This window comes from Camelus bactrianus, chromosome 1 (assembly GCF_048773025.1).
Source record: "Camelus bactrianus isolate YW-2024 breed Bactrian camel chromosome 1, ASM4877302v1, whole genome shotgun sequence".
NCBI classification, from domain to species: Eukaryota; Metazoa; Chordata; class Mammalia; order Artiodactyla; family Camelidae; genus Camelus; species Camelus bactrianus.
The window spans coordinates 90543052-90564991 of record NC_133539.1 but is presented as its reverse complement, the minus strand read 5'-3'; the positions used below and the strand labels follow the sequence as shown (position 1 = coordinate 90564991).

Below are 21940 nucleotides of genomic sequence, written 5' to 3'. Positions count from 1 at the left end.
GCGTGACCCGCCGCGGCGTCACGTGAGCGACCGCGGTCATGTGAGTGCAGTTTGCCCCGGGCTCTGCTCCGGATCTCCCGCCGGTCCAATGGAGGAGGAGGGTGAGGAAGCGAGGGCGCTGCTGCCCGGCGGCCCTGACGAGGGGGACGGAGGTGACCCCGCCACTCTCGCGGCCCCCGGGGCGCTGCCGGCCCTCTGCGACCCCAGTCGCCTGGCGCACCGGCTTTTGGTGCTGTTGCTGATGTGCTTCCTTGGCTTTGGTGAGCCGACCGCCCTGGTGGGGTGGAGCTGATCATCTCGGAATTCCCAACTTTCCCACGCGGCCTCAGCGCAGCTTCTGGGCTTACCTTCTTTTTTCCTTTGCGACCCCATCCAAGCCTGTGGACGTTGCTAGCTATTGGTGTCCCGAAGGTGGGGGGTCAGGGGATTGAGCTGGGAGAGTTCTGCCCCACTTTGCTCTCCGAGAAGTCCCAGAGGCTAGCAACTTGCTTCCTGGGGCCCCAGATAGGAAGGAATCCCTAGATCGTCAAGGTTTCTCTCATGACACTTTATTCTCAGAAAGATTTAACTGCCCTCCGTCTCCCTCCCACCCTCTAACCCTCACTGTAAGGTTTTGATTGAATCATTAATGGGCAGTCTTTTGTATGTTTCTCACCCTCTTTGGGAAAATGAATGTGTGTTTCGTTGATAGCTTCACTGAGTAGGTATGTTCTCATGCTCTTACGCTCTGCCAGTGTGGATGTGAAGCAATCGTACTGGTTTGGACTTGTGGTGACTTGACGGTGTTTGGTTTAAGTTGTGAAATCCGGTGACCCTGAAAGCAGTTTCTTGAGATAATTTTTAAAGTATCTGCCTGTGTTCCAGCAACTCATTTATTCAGCAACATTAGAATGTCAGTATCAGTTTGATATGGAAGTAATAATGTGTTTTTATGGGTTTCGTTGGAATCGGTGTAATCAACAGGTTTAGGAACATCATGGTGGATAACTTCATGCTTCTGTTGGGATGTAGAAGAACGCATGGAGGATGCTTTGGGCTTTAGTTTCTTTGCAACTCTCTGTTCCCTCTCCTCCCTTTGTGGGAAGATGGTGCCCATTCATTAGCTTTAACGCCTGACATTGGTATCCCTTACAGAGATTAAGTCAGGAATCATAAATTTCTGAGTTTAGGAACAAAAAACAAGAACAATACAAAACACTTAAAATTGCCCCTACTTAAGCAGATTATTTTTAGTAAATTGTGGTTACCTGAATGGATTTTAGAAGCCAGGTTCATACCGTTCTAATGACAATTTTCTTTCTTTTGAACTGGTGGCTTCAAATTTAATTGCAACTTGAAACTTGTAGACAGAGTTCGTGGAGAGATGGAGGCAACATTATCTTGTGGCCTATCAAAAATCTGTCAATTTTATTACTGAAAAAATAAATCTGAGTGCAAGACTGTCCACCCTCTCCCCATTTCTCTGTTACCCTCCAAAAGACATTATTATTGTGTTTTAATTCAATCATTTAAAATTCTTATTTTTCTTCATTCTTGGCACTGCATTTGCTAAGTTATTTTACCTTGGGTATTCTGTTTGTAGAAATAGAATTCTTGTTTCAAAAACAGGTTTAGTCAGGCTAGTTAAACTCTATTCCTCTGCTCTCAAGATAAGTGGTGACTTTAGGTAACATTACTAGGAAACTGCTAAGGATGTTTTTGAAATTTTCAGTGTGTGTGTGTTTTGGTAGCTTTAAGGAAAATATAGCTACTTCATGAAGATGCTAATAAAACAACAGACATATGAAACATGAAAGTAAAGTGAAAGAATTAGTTGTTGATTAACATCTTAATCCAGGTTCCCAGTATTTGCTGTGTGTGCACACTAATAATTTGTAAATAACTTGGCATATTTTCTGTGGGTTATTTAGCTGCAACTTAGAAAATATTGCTGGACAAAGACGTGGCCCCAAAAAGATTTAGCAGTGTCTGTCCTCAAGCCCCTAGTATAAGCATTTAAAATCACCATTTGAGTAGTAATTGCAACTTGAAACTTTTATATGGGAAGTATTATTGCTTAAAAATATTTGTTTTTCATTTTTCTAGGCAGCTATTTTTGCTATGATAATCCTGCTGCCCTTCAGACTCAGGTTAAACGGGTAAGTTGATTTTCCACCTTTGTTTCTTTCATTGGCTCTGGGGAGCAGATGTATTGTTGCCTAGTCTGAAACATCCAGAGAATCCATTTTAACATCTGTTGTCACCAAACCTTGTGCAGCAAGGAGTATCCTTGAGTTGGAATGAGTGGCTACAAATAATTCATTTATAGCACTTGTGACTTGATATTGTTTCACACCTTCAGTAAACAATTGCTATTTCCATAGTATTGGAAAAAAGTATTGCCAAAATTTCCACAGTATTGCCAAAAAGTATTAGCAGATTTTTGTTTGCATTTCTCTGTCCCATTATGTAATCATCTGAGTGACAAATGATTTGGTAGGATGGCAATATCCATTTTTTAAATATGGGTATAGATTCTAGAGGATTTTCCATGTCAGTCAGTATGTTTAGTCTAGCTTTGTAAAAATGTTTGATATTTACAGTTTCTTGTATATTTAGATAATTTTTTTCCTTTGTAAGGTTTTTTTGTTGTTGGTTTTTTTTGTTTTATACTTTGGACAGGGAGAAATACATAGATTGGCCCTTCACATTCTAGAATGAAAGGGAAAGAAGGTAGGAATTAGTGGGGGGAGGGAAGAGATAGGCTAAGATAATCCTTTTCTGTGTAGGGGGAGCCCCAATGCAGGTATAGTACACGGGAAATAAAAATATAGAAGATACAGGCAGAGGTAGTCAGAGGTGGTCCCTGTAGTGGGAGAACTGAACTCCATGAAGCCTCTGAAATGGCTGCAGACTCAAGAAGTTCCTAGGTGTGACCATTTTTCTGGGGCAAGGGCCATGGCTGTTGTGAGAATCTCAAAGCAGTTAGTGACTGCAGGTAATTAAGAAGATGCATGACCTACCAGAAAGAATGTTTTGGTTTGTTAGTTATTAAACTTAACTGTTTGGAAAAAAAAAGTTCTTTTTTTTTCTTTCCATGTAGGATATGCAGGTGAATACCACGAAATTCATGCTGCTGTATGCCTGGTATTCTTGGCCTAATGTAGTTTTGTGTTTCTTTGGTGGCTTTTTGATAGACCGAGTATTTGGAATACGGTAAGCTTGGACAAAAATCTCACTTATGGGCAGAATGTGATTATTAAGAAAACACAACTAGATGAAGTATTTCTAGAAAGAACTGAATGAATTTGTGTATTGACTATGATAATCTGTGTTAGTTTTTTTGTGTGTGTGATTTTTATATCTCTGGAATTGGTTTTTGAAACTTGTTTGGTATTTCAGTTACGGTAAATGCTGTTCATGAAATATGGTAACTTGGTTATCAAAAGATAAATTATGCCCTCACTTGGAACCAGCCAGTCAGGGTCTGAATCCCATTGGTGCCACTTACTCAACTTCATAGCTATTCTGAGCTGTTCCCAGTTTCCTGAGCTTCCGTCTCCTCATTGGTAAAATATGGATAATAACTTCTGCCTTGCAAGGTAGTTGTAAGGATTGAGAGAGATGGTTGCACAGTATTTGGCACATATGTTGTATTTGCCGCTCCCAGCCTCAGTGAGATCTTCTCTTTTACCTTTCTTTAGGCAACGAACTTTTTGTGGCCACTCCTATTAGATGCTGAGGAAGGCATAACATTATAAGCTTTGTCAGTTTCCGTCCTAATGATTGACTGTGTGTGTGTGTTGTTAGTGGAGACTTTAGGAGGCATGTAGACTCGGAATATTTTCAGAAGGCAGAGAGCAAAATGATCATGGGTTTTCCAGCCATGTCTGGTGGAAAAGAAGAAACTCTAGGTGTTTAAACTTGGGGATTAACTTTTAAATATTTTAAAGAATGTGTAAAGGAGGACTTAAATTTATTTTGCTTGGTCTATAGGAGTAGAATTAGCTTGAACGTCAGGGAGACAGATTCCTCTTAGTATGCTGAAGACTTCGCTTGATCAGAGTGACGGGGGGGTCATGAATTGCCTTGGGACCACAGTAAATTTTCCAGTAGACTGTGGTATGACCATTTCACAAGGATCTTTGGAGGGATTTGAGTTCAGAAGGATGGTTTACTCCTGTGATCTTTAAGGACTCTTCTAATACTGCCACGTTATTCCTCTGGGCAAACATTAATGAGGTAAAGCACAGAATGTTAGAGTAGGCCGAGTTGTAATTTTATCAGCATGAATGATAAATAACCTTTTAAAATAGTTTCTAGTTTTCAAGAATTATAACCACTTAAAATTAATCTGGAATTCCTCAGAATCAATCCTAAACTCAATAAAAATTTTATAAAGAATGTCCATTTTTAAATGGGAACCCCGGGAACTTCTTAAAGATGATTTAATAAGTTTTGTTTAAGAGGTGATAATGGCTTAAAAAAACCTATGCCATCACTGAAGCCTCTGGAATCCTCTTAGAAGTCAAGACTTCTGTAGATTGGCGTTCAGCCTACGAAAGCTGCTGAATTCAGAGGCCAGCCAGCACCTCATTTTTCTTTCTTTGGAGGGAATGCAGAAGGGTCAAAGAAACCCAAAGTAAATTATTACTGAAGGACTTGGTGACATAACTCTTAATTCATTCTCTCTTTCTCTAACAGATGGGGCACCATTATTTTTAGCTGCTTTGTTTGCATTGGACAGGTAAGAGAAGCCAAAGCATTCATTGATTCATTGTGACAGTGACTCTTGAATTCTTATCCAATTCCACTAACAAAGATATGTTTAATGAATGCCTAATCTAATTAAGCAGGGTTCAGCAGTCCCCATGTAGCATAATGCATAGTCCATTTTAAACCTTGAGGCAGATGAACATTAATATTTAATTTTCACAGATTTACTAAGAAGGAATATTGAAACCATTGTAGAAGTTGTGTTTCACCCTAAGTTATTTATTTCTTTTGAATTTCTTGAATTTACTTTTCATTGTTTTTATATTATATCCTATATCGTAGGTTGTTTTTGCTCTGGGTGGAATATTTAATGCTTTTTGGTTGATGGAAATTGGAAGATTTGTGTTTGGGTAAGTTCTGGATAATTTTTGTTTATCCCTACTATATTACTGTTTTAGTGCTCATCTATCAATTTACCAAAGTTAAAAAAAATATATATTATTGTGTCTTCTGGAGAATTTAAATCCTTGAAATCTAGCTATATGTATAAGACTGTTTAACAGTTTTCTTAATTTTCCTTTAAAGTAAGCAGCGATCTTGAGTGGTCATAGTTAACTCTGTGTAGGGTTTGAATATAAACTAGTTCTCCAGGAATAGTTTTTCAGGTGTTTTGCTTTTCTGCTGTATTGAAGACTATGATTTAAACCTCATTTAGAAAAGTATAGACCATCAGTTTCCAGGTGGGTGATTGATGGCCATTTTACTGTTTCTTAGTGGTAATGTATAGGTCTTTTTGAACTGTGTTGAAGAGGCTTGGATGAGCATATTACCAAAAGACTGATTGCCCTTCATGAATTTCAGTGTCTGTTCATTAAGCTCATTCTGAGTTCAGCCTTGGGCTTCCTGCCTGGAGGGAGGCAGATAACATAATATTTAAGCTTTTCACAGGTAGCCGGGACATGTAGACATATGTGACATACCCCTAAAAGGGCTCTAAGTGAGAGAGAAGGAAAAAAAATGTGTATGAGATAAGAAAGGGATTCAGAGACGGTCTGAAATCATGGATGAAGTGGGCCCTGACATCAGTGTAGGATTTGGATTAGCAGAAGAGAGGGGAACCATTTCTGGACTGGGACAGTGTGATGAGGAGGGCTCAGTGTTAGGATACAGAGGAGAGGAGCCTCCTGACTGAAGGTCAATATGTAGAACTTAAAGAAGGGAAATTAAAACCCAGGAAATAGGAGAATGTTGAATATGGAAGATGTTGGCCTGAAAAGTGCTGATTTTTGTGTTTTCACAAAGTGTGGCCCACTCTCCCCACATGAATGTTTTATATAGCATAGATGGTCATGTGGTAGCCCAAACTCCTTTTATTGCCAGTCATGGTTATCATTGTAGCATATTAACTCACCCACACTTAGCAGTATAAGGCAACCGTTACATTGTGGACTTTGTGGGTTGGGAATTTGGACAGGGTGCAGCATGGACAGTGTGTCTGTGCACCTGATGTCTGGAGCCTAGGCTGGGGTGGCTTTGAGGCTGGCATTGCTGGCTGGAGCGCCTAAGCCTGGCCTCTCCATGTGTTTTGGCTTTCTCATAGTGTGGTGAACTCAGGGTAGTTGGACTTCTTATAAGGGGACTCAAGGCTCTAAATGCAAATGTTTGAATGAAAAGGCAGATGTCATCCTGTATGACCCAGCCTTGGGATCACACAATGCTGCTTCCACCATATTTTACTGTTCAAAGCAGTCACAGTCTCACCTAGATTCAGGGGAGGGGACATAGACCCCACCTTTTGATAGGAAGGGTGTCAAAATTTTAGACCTGCTGTATTGCTAACTGTGGTATTTCTTTAAAAGCTGTGAATTTTTTTCCTCATTCTAGGATTGGTGGGGAGTCCTTAGCAGTTGCCCAGAATACATATGCTGTGAGTTGGTTTAAAGGCAAAGAATTAAACCTTGTGTTTGGACTCCAACTTAGCATGGCTAGAATTGTAAGTATGACAAATGTAATGAAGCCAAATAGGAAGCAAAAAATTGAATCTTTTAGTTACCTGTTAAAGATTACAAGATGAAGTCTATTTGTGTATAACTTAGATACTGATTTTTAATATATTTTTCTAGACCATAGTATAGCACTTACTTTAGTTAAGGCATTTCTACCCTTATTTCACTTAGGAAACAGTCTAAAATCCCTAATTGAGCATTCATTAGTTAAAGAATCTGAGTATTGGGAAGGATCATAAAGGTTTTGTCTCTAGTTTCTGTACCCATTTTTGGCATTCCTGCTATGGAAGTCTTTACATCTGGTCATCCAGTCTGCTCGCACATTTCCGGTGATTAGAAGCTCACCGAGTGATGGAACAGCTCATCTACTACAATTAAGTTTGTGAAACTCAACCTCACATAGACATGAAATCTGCCTGCGTGAGTAGCTTTTACTGACTGCTCCGACTTCTGTCCTCTAGTGAATGTTTCCTCTGCTGTGCACAGCACTTTGCTTACCAAGGCAGCTCCGAAGGTCTTAGACATGCTTGTTTCCTGTGGTTGTCTAAGCCATGTGGCATAGGTTTCAGCTCACACCTCTCTGGACTTCACCGCAGGTGGCCAGTATTCCTCTCAGCGTTTGGAGCCTGGAAATGATCATGGTGTTTCAGGTTTGGTCTGAGAGAGAGTACCCAGGGGCACAGCATTATGCTGTTATTAATGCAACCTATAAGGTGTTTTGGCAGTCCCAAATCCTGTTAGATTTTTTCCTCATGCACTCCTATGAGTAGAGGTTTTTTAAAAAAAAATCCTTGCTATTGAAAAATCAAGGTTTCAAAGACTATGTAAATGGCATGAGAATGCTTGTAACATAGTCATAGGGAAGAAACCCAGTACAAAAAGTTTTTAATGTGCTATTTCATCATATGAAATATATAGCACACATATATATCATATATTTAACATTTCTATATTTTTGTACATGTAGGTTCGTTCTAATTTTCCGCTACCATAAATAGTGCTATTATGTGATACTCTTAAAACTCGTCTGCGTCTCTGATTGTTTCCTGAGGCTAAGTTACTAGGAGTGGAATTATTACTGAGTCAGAGTTTGTTAGGGTTTCTTAGGACTGTTGGGACCTTTTTCCACCCTGTCCTCTCAGAAATATTTACATCCCCATCTGTGGGCTATGAGAGGATACTATTAATTATAGCTTTGAGAGTATAGATGATTTTTACTTTAAAAAAAGTCATTTTATCAATTTTTTAGAAAACATCTAAATATTATTTTAATTTGGAATTCTTTGATAGCTAGTGTGGTTTTCTAAATTTTATGAATTTTACCCACAAGGACATTCTGGGTACTTTGTTATATATTTTGTGCAAGCAGATATGTCTGTGGCATTTTGTGGATCTTGTTGTCTGATGACTTGTGAAGGAAGGAGATGACTCATTCTCAGTGATGCCATTGTGGTTACTAGTGATCTTCAGGTGTTTCTCTGTGTGGTCACAAATTAGTTATAAGCCATTCATCTGTGTTCTGAGGTGCCCTACTTTCTAGGAAGGAATCTCAGGGGCTTCTAGGATGCAGAGTGAGGGTAATGGGAGTGGTGGGGAGACCTGAGGAGGAGGTGGAGTGAGCCACACCTCAGGCAGCCACCTCTCCGTCAGCCAGGGCGGCTTGGCTTTGATCTGATTGATGAATTTAGGGTCCTCATGAGACCCATGAGACCAAAATACTCCCATTACAGAGCTGCCGGGATGGATGGAATTTCAGTCTTCTTGTGCTTCTCTTGTCCCTTTGCAAATTGAAATGATTAGAGAGGTTCGGGCTTTACCTCTCCGGGAATTTTTTGTTAGCTGAGCTGTGAGTTTGTCTGATTTTAGACGCTTAAACTGTTACTATTACCCCTTCTGGCAGCGGACTTCTCACTTTTTTTATTATTCTTAGCTGGGGGTTGGAAGTCCAGCACCCTTTTGATTTTCCTTTGTACTTTGTTACTTTTAAACTCCTTATTTTGACAAATGCTTATTGAGTACTTGCTACGTCAGGTCATGTTAGGCATTTTTGAATTAAAGGATCATTAACACAGTATGTCTTGAAGGGGCTTGTATTTTCAATGATATTGAAGAAATATTTCCATTAGGTCTCCATTTATACCTTCTTGCTTATTTGAATAAAGCCATTGGCTAACAGTGAGAAATAACCATGTGAGGTTTGCTCATATGGTGAGCATATGGTTGAGGACACCTTCAGCAGTCTTCAGGGTCTGACCTGTCAGTAGCATTTAGCACAATTGACACTCCGCCTTCCTTGATTTCTTCTCTTGAATTCCAGGTCACTGCAGTCTCAGTTTTCCTTGCCTTTCTGTTGGCTCCTTCTGCCTCTTTTGCTGGTTCCATCTCAGTCTTCTCAACCTATAAATGTAGGCTTGGTCATTGGACACCTCTCATCTTTTGACACTCACCTCCTTGGTAATCTTACCGAGTTTTGAAATGTGAAGATGAATAGCATGTTTCTGCTCCTGAAATTATATCACCCAGGTCTTTCCCTTGAATTCCACCCTTGTATGTGCAGCTTCCTCCTTGACGTTTCCATCTGGATATCTAGTTGGCGTATCAAACTCAACACAGCCGAAACCCAGCTCTTGGTGTTCTACCTGCTACCCCTACACCAGCTCATGCTGAAGTTTTCTCATCCTCAGTTACAGGCAACTCTTTTTTTCTGGTTGCTCAGGCAAAAACTTTGATGTCACCCTGAACTGCTTCTCCCCCGTCCCCAGCATACACATACACACTCCATGTATTTTCCATTAGCAAATCTTGTTAGCTTTACGATCAGAATATATCCATATTCTGACCACTTCTCACCACGCCCACTGCCAGTGCCCCCAGTCTAAGAACTGTCATCTCTGTTCTGCGTGATTGCAGTGGCCCCCAACTTATGTCCTTGCTTCTGCTTCATCCCCACCTATGGTCTGTTTTAAATGTAACACCCCGAGCAAGACTGTTAAAACATAAGGGATTATGCCACTTCCCTACTCAAAACCCCAGTGGCTTCCCATCTCACACAGAGTAAAAGCCAAAGGTCCTTATTATCACCAGTAGCCCTCCTCACCTCTCCTCTCTGGGGACCTCATCTCATCTCTCCCTTCTTCATTTGCACTGGTCTAGTCTCCGGCCTCCGTGCGTTGAGTACACTCCCTCTTGGGGCCGGTGCACCGGCTGTTCCTCCTGCCTCGACGTTGTGCTTCCCACCGGCTAGCCTCAGAGCCAGCTTCCTCCAAGGTTTTAATCCAAAGTCACATGCCCAGCAAGGTCTCCACCCCTTTTGTATTCTCCTTCCATACTTTTTTTTTAACCTTACTTTTTTAAAAGTTCGTATTGCTATTTAGAATACTACATATTTAACCTGTTCTACCCACTGAAATGGGATAGCTCTCAGTGAGAGCTGCAAGTTTTTCTGTCTTGTTCTTATTATATTCCCAGTAACTAGATTAATGACGAGCATGCAATCAGGGTTCCATAACTGCTAAATGAATGAATAAATGAATGAGGATATTATGTACCATAACTATTACTGTCTTAAGGACAGAGGATGATTTTTTTTTTTTCAGATGTCAATACCAGGAAAAGTTGTGCCTTTTCTGAGCTAAGGTTTATTTTTGTCCTGGGTACTCTGTGAATTTTATACCTCCTGTTTCATTTTTGTTTTGTCTATTAAGAAGTTCTAGATGTACTGTGCTGTTTTGAATACTAATATTTTCTATAAATTGGCCTTTTTGTGTAGTAATCTTACCTGTGGCCTTATCTTAGTTTGTTAGTTTTTTCCTTGTAGTGTTTTTAAAAAATTTATCTGTTGTTTAATATGAACCCTATTATACTTATTTCTCTAAGCTATCTCCCATCCTGTTTTTTTGAGCAAGACAGAGATATAAATGAAAATTATGTTGCTTTTTTACCCCCCTTTTCTTTCAGGGAAGTACAGTAAACATGAACCTCATGGGATGGCTGTATTCTAAGGTTGAAGCTTCGTTGGGTTCTGCTGGTCACACAACCCTTGGGGTCACACTTATGATCGGTTAGTGAGTCCTGACTTCTCACCTTTGTCTCTCCTGAAAGCTTGTCACATGGACTATTGAGGCAGAGAGGAAAGAACACTGGGATTGGAGTCAGACCACTTGGTTATAGTTTTGCCTGCACGGTTCACTAGTTCTTGGACCTAATTAGACATAATGAATGTAGTGACATCATTTACCCCACTTGTGTTTTTATTTCCACTTTCCTAAAATGAGGATCTTGTCCCACCGTGTCTGCTTCAGTGTTGTTTTGATTGGCAGTTGGGAGAGTGTGTGTGAGAATGAAAACAGGGAGTTCATACATGTAAAGTGCTAGTTAATAGTCTGTAGGAGAAGGAGAATTGTTTCTTTTTGATCAAATTCAGTTAGTGTGCCTGTGGAGCTTAGATTTATAGAAGTCAGAGGTGATGGGTTTTGGTGGGAAATCCACCAAGTTGGCAGCCGGAGTCTGGGTTCTCGTCCTGTCCCTGACTAGTTCTGTCACCTTGGACAAGGAAGTTAACCTCTGTGTCTCAGTTTTCATTTCTGTAAAATTGTGGGTGTTTGACTAAAATGGTATAGGTCCCTTCTGGCCCTGAGTTCTTTGCTGATTGCTGGGTGGGTCACTGAGATGCGGACGAGGCCCTCTGGATTCAGCACCCATGCTGCTTTGCTGAGCAGTGCATTTGTCTAACTGAGCCCCATGGTGTGTGGAGAGCTGCTTGCACAGCCCTGGAGAGGCCTGTGGGGTGGTGGGCTGAGGTTCTGTGCTGTCTTTTATTAGATGGGCAGCTTGTATCTAGAGACTCCTCCTTTCTTACCTCCCTCTCATGTCCTCTGCCACCTGAAACCTCTTTCTTGCTCTCCAGTGCTCTTCTGTATTCCTTCTAATTCTCCACAATGGAGAATTGAGAATCTCAAAGAATTTTAGAGCCAGAAAAGATCTGTACCATCAGGTCAAAGCCTCTAATTTTACAGATGGGAAAATTGAAGCCCAGAGAGGTTAAGTTCCTTGTCCAAGGTCAATTCAATCAGCTTGTTAGTGTCAGAAGTAGAACCCATGTCTACTGAGTCTTACGTCACAATTTTTATGTAGTATTGTGTCACCAGTTAAAGATTCATTTATTTTACTAAGCTTTTTATTAAAATTCTTGAGAAGTATAAACTTTATTCACTCCTTATCCTGATTCACTTTAATGATATAAGGTCAGCATTAGTGAGTAATGCTGAATACTCGAAGGAAAGCAGACCTGAGTAAGCTGTGCTATGGGAGGCTGGGCCCTTTGGCCTCCACAGGGTAGGAGCAAGGGTTAGACTTCAGGAAGGAATCCAAAGGGAAGATGAATACACCAGAAATTAATACAGCATTGTAAATTGACTATACTTCAATTAAAAAAAAAACAGTTTGAAAGAAGAAAAAAACAAGGAAGATGAGGTGATCACAGAATCAAGACTTTGCTTTTATAGTTTTGTTCCCCTGGCATCCATCAATAATTGGTGCTTAAACTGGATTAAGAAATTAGGACTAAATTGCTAGCTGGTCATCAGCTTTCTTCAGTCTGTATTCTGATGACAAGGCTAGACTGGCTTTAATTTTAGTCTTTCCACCTGGTCTGCATCCTCCAGCTGGGAGATAATACGGTATAGCCACCGCTGTTTGAGTGCCTCCTGTGTGCGCGTCCTGTCCTTCTGTCCTGATGCAGTGATGCAGGCTTTTCACGTGTGTGTCTAGATGCCATCCCTTTCAGTTGCTGGGTTTTCTGCTGTTAACATAATATGCTGCCTTTTAGGAACCTTCAGTTTGGTTCTCTTTTAAGAATCTCTCTCTCTCTTTTTTTATTATAGGGGGTATAACATGTATTCTTTCACTAGTCTGTGCCTTGGCCCTTGCTTACTTGGATCAGAGAGCAGAAAGAATCCTTCATAAAGAACAAGGAAAAACAGGTTAGTCTACATGCAAAAGTGACGCTTTTGGGAAATACGGCATTTTTGAGATAGTTTTACAATGAGGTAAGTTCCTGATGTAGTGTTGTAAACCCAATGAGGCTGAATACACTTTTTTTTTTTTTACACTTTTATTTCCAAATCTATTTCCACTTGTCTAAATTTTTGGATTCATTCTTTTTCCCCCTTAAGTGGTTTGGCAGAGCTTACGTTCTTGATTGTATATTTGCAAAATGATGAATGTTCCTGGAAGAGAGCAAAAAGGTAGATACTAATCTTAGGTTTTGTTTTTTCTGTGGTCTTTTTAAGTGACCTCAGAAACTGCATTTTAGTGATTTACTGAGAAAAGTTTTTTTTTGTTTGTTTGTTTTGTTTTTTTTTTTACTGAATTGTGAAGGTTAATCACATGGTAAAAGAAGACTAGTCTTGACTTAGATACACAGAACTACGCTGACGGCTCCTCCCTTTCTTCTCTAAGGTGAAGTTATTAAGTTAACTGATGTGAAGGACTTCTCCTTGCCCCTGTGGCTCATCTTCATCATCTGTGTCTGCTATTATGTTGCCGTGTTCCCTTTCATTGGACTCGGGAAGTGAGTATTCTCTAGCGTTCCATTTTTGTTGGCTAAATGATCATGAGAATTCAATCACGTAAATGTAGTGTTTTTAAGCTTCAATCTTGTGTCCCTGGTTGTAGTTTATATTTTCATAGGAATTGTTTTACATCCTGGGATACCACTGGTTTTCTTAGCATAAGGTTTAGTACTGGTTTAATACTTATTATTAGTTTTTTTGAAGAAATACTTTAAAAGCAGTTTTTGATCCATTTTAACACTTAGTTCTGGATTCGTATTCTTTTCTATTTCCTCTTTATTTTTTTTTGTTAGGAAGCCTCTTACTGAGAATGGAAACAGTGCATTGGCTCATAGTGACAGAGCCTGTTTCTGTTTGTACGCCTGCTGTTCTGCCAGGCTCAACTTCAGGGTCCACACCAAATTCTTCTTTGCTTTATCTTCTACCTCGCTCTCCTTTTCCATTGGCAACTACTTAAACAGAGCAGTGTTTGAGTGTGTTTGTGGGGCTGTGTCTTTGTAATTACAACCTTTAAGTTCAGGCTGTTATTTTTTAGTTTGAGACAAGAACCCTGTATGTTATTTAGTGAAGAACCTATCTAGTATTGCTTTTAAGTAAAGTAAGCCGTCTTAATTCCTTGTCATACTACATGTGGTTTTCTGAAAATTTTGTGTATTATTCTTTGCCGTATATGTAAAAGAGGAAAAAAGTAGGCATCAGTATATTTTATTTAGTTAGTGAACTATTTATATAAATACTAAGCTTTAGCCTGTTGCTTGAGGATGACTATCAAGTAAGATGGGGAAACAGTATGAAAAAGGGAAAGTTGACTAAACTTAGAGTTATTTTTATTCAGTTTTATTTTGACTTTACTTTTTAAAAACAGAATAGCGCTCTGTAACGTGTTCATTTCCCCACCCCCCGCCTTTTTATTTTAGAGTTTTCTTCACAGAGAAATTTGGATTTTCCTCCCAGGCGGCGAGTGCTATTAATAGGTACTTCGTTAATTCTCTAATTGCATATTGTGTGCTTGGTGTGGATTTTTATTTATAACCCAGTGTTATGCAAGACAGAAAGGACGTATGTGAGCTAACATCCTCAGTGTGAAACCAAGTCTGTCTTGGGTCTTGATTCTGAACGGCAATCTTTGCATTAATGGAAAACCAAATAAGTTTTGGACCACTGTTTATATCTCTATATTTCTGTTTACTGATGACCATTTTAGAAGAATATTAAATGAAATGAGCTGGGGTTTGCTTTACCTAATGGTTTTAGGGACTTTTTGGATTTTTTGTTGCTGTGATATAATTTATTAAATATCTTTTATATTTTCTGGGCAGTATTGTGTATGTAATATCAGCTCCCATGTCCCCAGTATTTGGGCTCCTGGTGGATAAAACAGGAAAGAACATCATCTGGGTTCTGTGTGCAGTGGTGACCACCCTTGCTTCCCACATGATGCTGGCCTTTACGCTGTGGAACCCTTGGATTGCTATGGTAACGTCACTGCTGACTCCTGGGGGCTCAGGGCTTCAGGGAGGACTCTGTATAGCACCTGCCAGGAGCCGCGCTCAGCTCTTCTGATAGCAGTGCTTGTGACAGTGGGGAAAACACTGACTTGATTTCAGTTTTTATGGAGTAACTATTCTTAGAGTATATAAATATGAATCATTAATGCATAAAGTATTTTTGATTTCATTTGGCTTATTTAACTACTCTCAATGTTGTTATAGAATTTGAAATAAAATAGTCGTATAAAAGCCAGAATGCTTGTTAATTCCTTATATTTTTCTGTACTTCATTAAAAGAAGTCATTCTATCATAGGTGGCAAAAAAAAAAATCTATCAGCCCAATATCTGATTTTGCATTCTTTTGTCTTTGACTCTTAGTAGGTCAGGAAGTAATAATGAGTTCATCAAGTTTTTGTTATTGTTCTTCAGAATGTCATTCTTAAGACCACAGGCTGAAGTGCTGCATTTCTTACCTTTTAATAAAGGGACTTGGACGTAGATATTCTCACTTGGTGAGAATTCTGTGGGACGGATTCCTAGAAGTAGAAATGCTATAGCAGAGGCTTTGCACAGTTCGCGTCTTGATGGATACTGTGAAACCTCTCCTCCAATAACTTTCTACTCATTTATAGCTTTACCAATAATATATGAATATTTGTGTATGTTGTTTTAAAGTATTCTTGCCATTGTTGGACATCGGCATTATGTTAATCATTGCCAATCTGATAGGGGTAAATGATCTTACTTTAACTTAAATGATAAGGTATCTTCCTTAATTGAAGGAAAAGTTAGCATTAAGTGATGTTAAGCAGTCAGTGGTTGTTGCTGGTTCTCTGAGAACCCAGCTCTCCATCTGGGTGGTGATGACCCAGAGGTCAGGTAATGGACTTCGGCGTGATGTTACCTTGATTGCTTAATTTGTTTTAATTCCTAATAAATACTGGAAAATTAGCTTGCCTAAGACGTTGGTAGTAACTTTTTGCAAATTAGCTTTATTTTCTTGCTTGGTCTTTGACTGCACCCTAGGCCCAGCCAATTATATGTACATATAATTTAAAATGGTTAAGACAGTGTTGTGTATTTTGTCACTAGAGGGACACTGTTAGAGAGGGCCAGGACTTTTCTGTATTGAATATGAGTTTTTAGTCTTATTATTTTGCAGTACAATTTACATGAATATTCGTATATTAGTTATTATGTCATTCTTGCTAATCTGCATCAAAGGAAAATCAGCTTTTGGTTAATATAAGGCTTTTTTACCCTTTTCCATATTGCTTTCTATAGTGTCTCCTGGGACTGTCCTATTCGTTGCTTGCCTGTGCACTGTGGCCAATGGTGGCATTTGTAGTTCCTGAACATCAACTGGGAACTGCATATGGCTTGTAAGTGTTTGCACCGTGGATCGTATAATGTCTCTCTGCTGTAATAACTTAATTATCTTCAGGCTTCTGGGACAGCTCTGAACCTGGAAATAACTAGAAAAGTCAATTAACCTATTTATGTTATTATTGTGGCAAAAAAAAATGCTCTGAGCCTCCAGCAAGAGTGCTGGAGATAAACTAACCCATAAGAGGTAATTGCTGACAGGACCATCCCATGGTCCATCTGTCTCAGGGCTTCTCAGTGAGAAGTTGAGTTACAGTCTGGCATAAAAGGCCAAAGTGGAAACCACGTTTGTGGTTGGTATTCACTTAACCCTTTCATTCAGCAGGAAGGTGTTGAGATCATACTGCACTTATTAACTCCCTTACCTCTGAGCATAAAGTTTAGAGTGATAACAATCATGTGGTAAGAAAGTGAATCTAATCACATCATTCCTGATCGAAAACATCTCTTAACACTAATAGTATGTGGTTTGTAGATACGAGTGTTTATAGTAAATTGCTCCTCAGTGTGTGAAGACTTTAGAATTGACATGTGTTTTTTCTTTTAATTTCTTAAATTGTAGCATGCAGTCCATTCAGAATCTTGGGTTGGCAGTCATTTCCATCATTGCTGGCATGATACTGGATACTCGGGGATATTTGTTTTTAGAAGTTTTCTTCATTGCCTGTGTTTCTTGTAAGTGCGCCACCTGGCAACATTCAGTTTCTTTTAATATGTAGCGGAATGTTCTCACTTATACTTTGAGGTTTTGGTTGTTACGATTCTCTTTTCCATTTTGTAAACCAAATCCCTAAGCTGTATCACTCAGATTTGCCTGTTTTTTTGCCTGTGCATCAGTTTCCCAGCTAGTGACTTTTTAGTTTTCTGAAGATTCACAGGTATTTTTCAAGGAGATTCCAAACCTTAAAGACAGCAATGGAATCTGCTTTATATTCTGTTTAAAATATTTATGGTTTTTAAAAACACTTTCCCCTTTAAAGTGGAACCATTTGAAGGGTCCTGAGTACGTCCCTGGTGTGACTGTGTGGACACTGACATGGCTTAGGTGTGAGTGCTCGTGGTTTATTCATTAGGCAATTTTGAACTCCTTTTGTTCTTAGTCCTGTTGCTTAATTTTTACCTGTAATGATTCATTGGTGAAAAATAGGAAGCATTAGGAAACTGCTGAAATCTACAACAATAAGTCAGCATTTTCCCACTGATAGTATTTACCTTACACATCAGTTGTGTTCATCTGAAAAAAATTTTCACAAAACATATCAAGATGTCTTTTACACTTCGATAAATTCTGTTTAAAGTAGCAATCCCAGTGATGATTTTATCAGATTTCATTTTCATGTATAGGAATAAATACTATACCTGGCAAGTGTGGTATTTGCAGATAATTGCTTATGTATAGCCTGAATACATTTTATTATCTCAGTTTTAGAAATGAGCACATCAGATTTTAAAAATATATTATTTCTTTTTAAGTAGTGGGCCATGTAAGAGTTCAGAATCCTAAGTCATGAAAGTGTTTTTGAGTATTTTTGATGCTGCAACATGTGGTTTAATTTCAGTCAGTGGTTCCATATAAATTTGGCTCTCAAACCAAACACCATGCTATTTAAAAATATTTCTGTTGATGTATTAATTTAAAATAAATTCAGTGTGCCACACTTGTTACAGTAAAAAGCCATGTACCTGACTTTCTGAGACCTTCACTGGTTCTGGGTTTCTGGGAGCTTAATGACCACGTTTTAACGTTTGATTAGTTTATAAAATGAACATGGTGTTTTCAGATTTAAAACCCCCAAAGGAGTACTTCTACTTGGCTCTGTAGAAATTAAACAGCCTAATGGCTGGCAGGAGTTGTGAAGAAGTGCTGGGAACGACCAGCAGTTCCAGAGAGAGAGGAAGGAGGTGGCTTGGCCTCTTCTTCTAGGGTCGGGTGTCTCAGTTTCTCTTTTTCTGTCCCTGCCATCCCTTGGCTCAGGTTTTAAAAATATATTTCTCATGGAGAAAATGGTGTGTAACTTATTTTTAGTACTTTTTGGAAAATGATGTGAACAGTGTTTTTATTTTTAAATGCTTATTAGTAAAGATTTGATTTTCTAAGCTTTTCTTTGTAATTATGATGACATAGGAATCACTGGGAAGAAGTACATGTTTTTAGGGCCGTATGTTTTTTCACTTCCAGTGTCACTCTTATCTGTGGTCTTACTCTACTTGGTGAATCGTGCCCAAGGTAAGTAGAAGTTCAGATATTTTCTTTCTTAAACCACAGTGGATCATCTTGTGGGGTCCCTGGACTGTCCCCAGGCCTCTGGCGAGGCCAGTGCTTTAGTTCATGTAATAGCATTTCATTCATAGTGATGGAAACACATTCCATTGTGAAACATCATTATGTTCATATTTATTAAAATTGTTGTCATATTCTTCCTGGACAGTTCAATTTAAGCTTTGTAATATAAAGTTTTAGATGCTCTTTTTATACTAGCATAAAGAAGTATGTTTTTTAAAAAAGTAACCTAAAGCCCTTCTTGTGTTACTGTCTTATAGTTTAAAAAAGTGAGAAGTAAATACATTCGTAGCTGTAATTTGCATTTTAAGGTTTAAAGTGTTTGATATAGAATGAGAAACTGCAGATCTTTTCATTTGCTAATATCTAGTATATACATTTGTGTTTCTTTCTTTTTTCTTTTTTTTTTTTGCTCTTTATAAGATTTTGATATCACCGTTATTAATTTTTCTAAACTGGCTCCCTCCTAAGGATTGTCATGCACTTGGAAGAATGATGCTGTTTAAATAATTTTAGGTCATTTCCTTTAATGTCTCCTAATTTTCACTACTATTGAATACTGATGCAGGGTCCCAATGAGCAAAACCTCAAGCAATACATTGGTCCATATTTTCTTTTAAAAAGCTAAAATTGAGGAGTGATTATTTGTATCATATAAGGATTCTTAAAAAACAGTTTTTCCCCCTTGGGAAGTTTCTAGGAGATAAACTATTTCTCACCTTCCATAGCCTTTTACATTACTTAAAGGCGTGTGTGTATGTGTGCATGCTTGAATTTTACTCATGATAGTTATATTGAAAAGATCCTGTGCTTATTTGTGTTTTAGGTGGCAACCTAAATTATTCTGCAAAACAAAGGGAAGAAATAAAACTTTCTCATGCAGAGTAAGTATTAAAGGAGAGAAAAGTTGTCTTTATTTTGAAAATCTTAGAACATTAGCATTTTATTTCAAGAGACTGGGTTTAGACTTTGAAGAAATTAGTCTTTTTCTTGAGTTTTGAGAGCTAATGATTACCTCTAGAACTATTATAGCAAAATTCTTGTTTGTGTTAGAAAATGTTAAAAGGGATATCAAAGGTTAAAAGGAAGGGGGTAAAGAACAAATTAGGCTTTAAATTGTCTTCAGAGAGAAGAGAGAGACCTGAAGTATTTGTATTTTATTGGAGGAGAGATCTTTGTCCTGACTTCCTGTGCTGGGTTCACCCTTCCATTCTTTCTCATATTTTCTTTTTCTTAACTGGTTGAGATAATCTTATCTTCTCCTGGTACTAACATGCTATTCTGTGTAATCTGACTCATTTATGTAAGTGTGAGGTTTAAGTTAAATTAATTTTTCCATGACTGTGTGCTAAAACATAGTAGTGATTCTATTTCTTGTTATTTCTAACTTTTTAGACGTTGAATTTTTTATGATTTAAAAAATTTATTTGTTAATATATACCATATGACTGTAAGTTTTGTGAATTTTGAATAGATTAAAATCAGGTAGAACAAGGCTGTGTTTTCAGGGGGCTGATCCTTGGCCATCTCAAATTCCCTTTAGCATAGTAATTCTCCTAGAAATACATCTTTAGAAAATAATCTGATGTGTTGCAAGTTTTAGATATCTTTATGAGTGTCTTGTTAATTGTATCAAAAAAACTGAAACAACATATATGTCCCCACTAGGGAAATGCTGAAACATATTATGACATGTCCATATCACTTGTTGTTAAAATCATGTTTTAGAAGGATTATTAAAGTCAGAGATATTCAACATGCTGTATGTTAAGTAAACAAAAGATAAAAAATGCAAATATAATATCCTAATTTTATTCAAGAAAATGTATGCAGGCATGTGTGTTTCTTAAATCCATTACCTGTGTATAATAGAAAAAATACTGAAAGAGAAATCTCCAAATACTAACAAATCCATTTGAATGGCAGGGTTAGAAGAGTTTATTTTTTTTCTTGGCTTTTTAGTGTTTTCCAAGTTTTCTGCATCGATCCTGTATTACTTTTATAATGAAGAGGAGTGAAAAGATTATCCAGCAAAATGTGTTACTTAGTATTTGGCACTGCATGTTTTATAGTGGTTATGGTTTCCATTCTGTGATGGTGGGGTTTTGTGTTTTTTCCTCTCCCTTTTTGGATAATTTATTGTATTGTGTTTTGCAGATGAGAAGTTTAAATGACTGTGACATGAGAATGGGCTGCACACATCATTGGTTTGAAAACCTCCATTTTTTTTTTTTTTTAAATTTAGAGTTTAGATGTTAGGAAGAATAATGATCTGAAGAGTTACTATATTTATATTTTGAATATACCTATTTTAAAGTAGAATTGTGAGGCCTATTTTAGCCTGTGTCTCTTGTATTGCTGAAGAATTCTGCTTTGGAATAGGCTAATCAATGATGAAGTTTAGAAAATTGCACCTGGTAACATGCAGGTGATTTTGAGTAAGGACAGTAAATGATGGAAATCTTTGGATCTTGTATTGAGATAATTTTCACAAAGTGTACTTTAGGGCTATGCCTTTTATTTATCTTAAAGGAAAAAAAAAAAGGCTTTTGAGTGGGTAGAAGGAATGTTTTATATAGAATAAACAATGGCATTTTAATAATCACTCCCTATTGTAATAGGGAATACTTGAAAGATATTTTTATGAAGTCTCAGTTGCACAAATGGCAGATGGAGTTCTGACCTCTCCACTTAGGAGAGGTTGCCGAGCAGTGACCCTTCTTTTTCTCTCTGTTACTGAGGACCTGGACCCCTTGGGGACATGATTTTGTGGTACAAACTTTCTGTACAGTTTTTCTTACAGTCCAATTAATTACTAAAAAGTGTCCTGTAAATTATGATAATTGCATATCTACAAGGATAAATAAAAATGCTGCAAAAGGAATACAGGATGTCCTTTAACTTTTGATTTCAAAAAACATGTTAAAACACTGATTTTAATTCTTATTTATGTGGAAAGTTTTCTCTATAAGAAAATCTAAGTTGTAATAAAGAAAATTTGCCTAGTTACAATCATTGAAGAATTATGGGAGTAGTTTTTTCTTCAGAGCAGGACTTTAAGTAACATTTATGTTTCTTGCATTAAATAAAATACGGATATGAAATTTCTGACAAACACTTTAGTTGACTTAGTCTTGTCATATTGCATATTAAAGTCAAGGAATATTTTATGTGTTTTGCTTTCTGTGGACATGCAGGTAGTTTAGACAACTACTGTTTAATGTATTTAGCTGATTTTATTGTTTGAAGTACATGGCATAAGATTGTATGCTTTAAAGCTCTAGACCAGCTTGAGAGTGAATTCCTTATTCAGGGTAAGTTTATTTACATCCATTTTTCTGATTTTTGGTTTATTGTGTTGTTACTCAGTTGTTAGTTCCTTAGGCCTTGACTGCCATGTGATGGTCCTGGCTCATGGCTATTGAAAATTGGCCTTCCCAGCTGGGACAAGTCTGCTGCTGCTTTCGTGGTCTGGCCACTGCCTCACTCTTTCCACTACCCCTGGGCCT

General features: G+C 38.1%; 1 protein-coding gene across 2 annotated transcripts; it reads left to right on the top strand.

The window, feature by feature from the left end:
* The first annotated feature begins 19 nt into the window (after positions 1 to 19).
* MFSD1 (major facilitator superfamily domain containing 1) lies at positions 20 to 21446 on the top strand. Of its 2 annotated transcripts, XM_010952042.3 has the most exons (16): positions 20 to 260; positions 2086 to 2138; positions 3083 to 3195; positions 4684 to 4726; positions 5038 to 5105; positions 6580 to 6688; positions 10659 to 10761; positions 12584 to 12682; positions 13161 to 13272; positions 14191 to 14247; positions 14593 to 14749; positions 16049 to 16146; positions 16713 to 16825; positions 18330 to 18377; positions 19258 to 19315; positions 20589 to 21446. In XM_010952042.3, the coding sequence occupies exons 1-16, from the start codon at positions 89 to 91 to the stop codon at positions 20590 to 20592; spliced, it is 1407 nt and encodes a 468-aa protein (XP_010950344.1). In that variant the 5' UTR covers positions 20 to 88; the 3' UTR covers positions 20593 to 21446. The 2 variants fall into 2 exon arrangements, with proteins under 2 accessions (XP_010950344.1, XP_045370472.1); XM_045514516.2 differs by lacking the exon at positions 20589 to 21446 and having other exon boundaries at positions 19258 to 19319.
* The last annotated feature ends 494 nt before the right edge of the window (positions 21447 to 21940 follow it).

What these genes read in the sequence shown, in the direction of transcription:
- MFSD1 (XM_010952042.3), top strand. Translation starts at nt 89, where the DNA reads ATGGAGGAGGAGGGTGAGGAAGCGAGGGCGCTGCTGCCCGGCGGCCCT. An exon ending in TTCAGACTCAGGTTAAACGG is followed by an intron (nt 2,139 to 3,082) that starts GTAAGTTGATTT and finishes CTTTCCATGTAG; the next exon opens with GATATGCAGGTGAATACCAC. An exon ending in CTTCATTGCCTGTGTTTCTT is followed by an intron (nt 16,826 to 18,329) that starts GTAAGTGCGCCA and finishes TTTCACTTCCAG; the next exon opens with TGTCACTCTTATCTGTGGTC.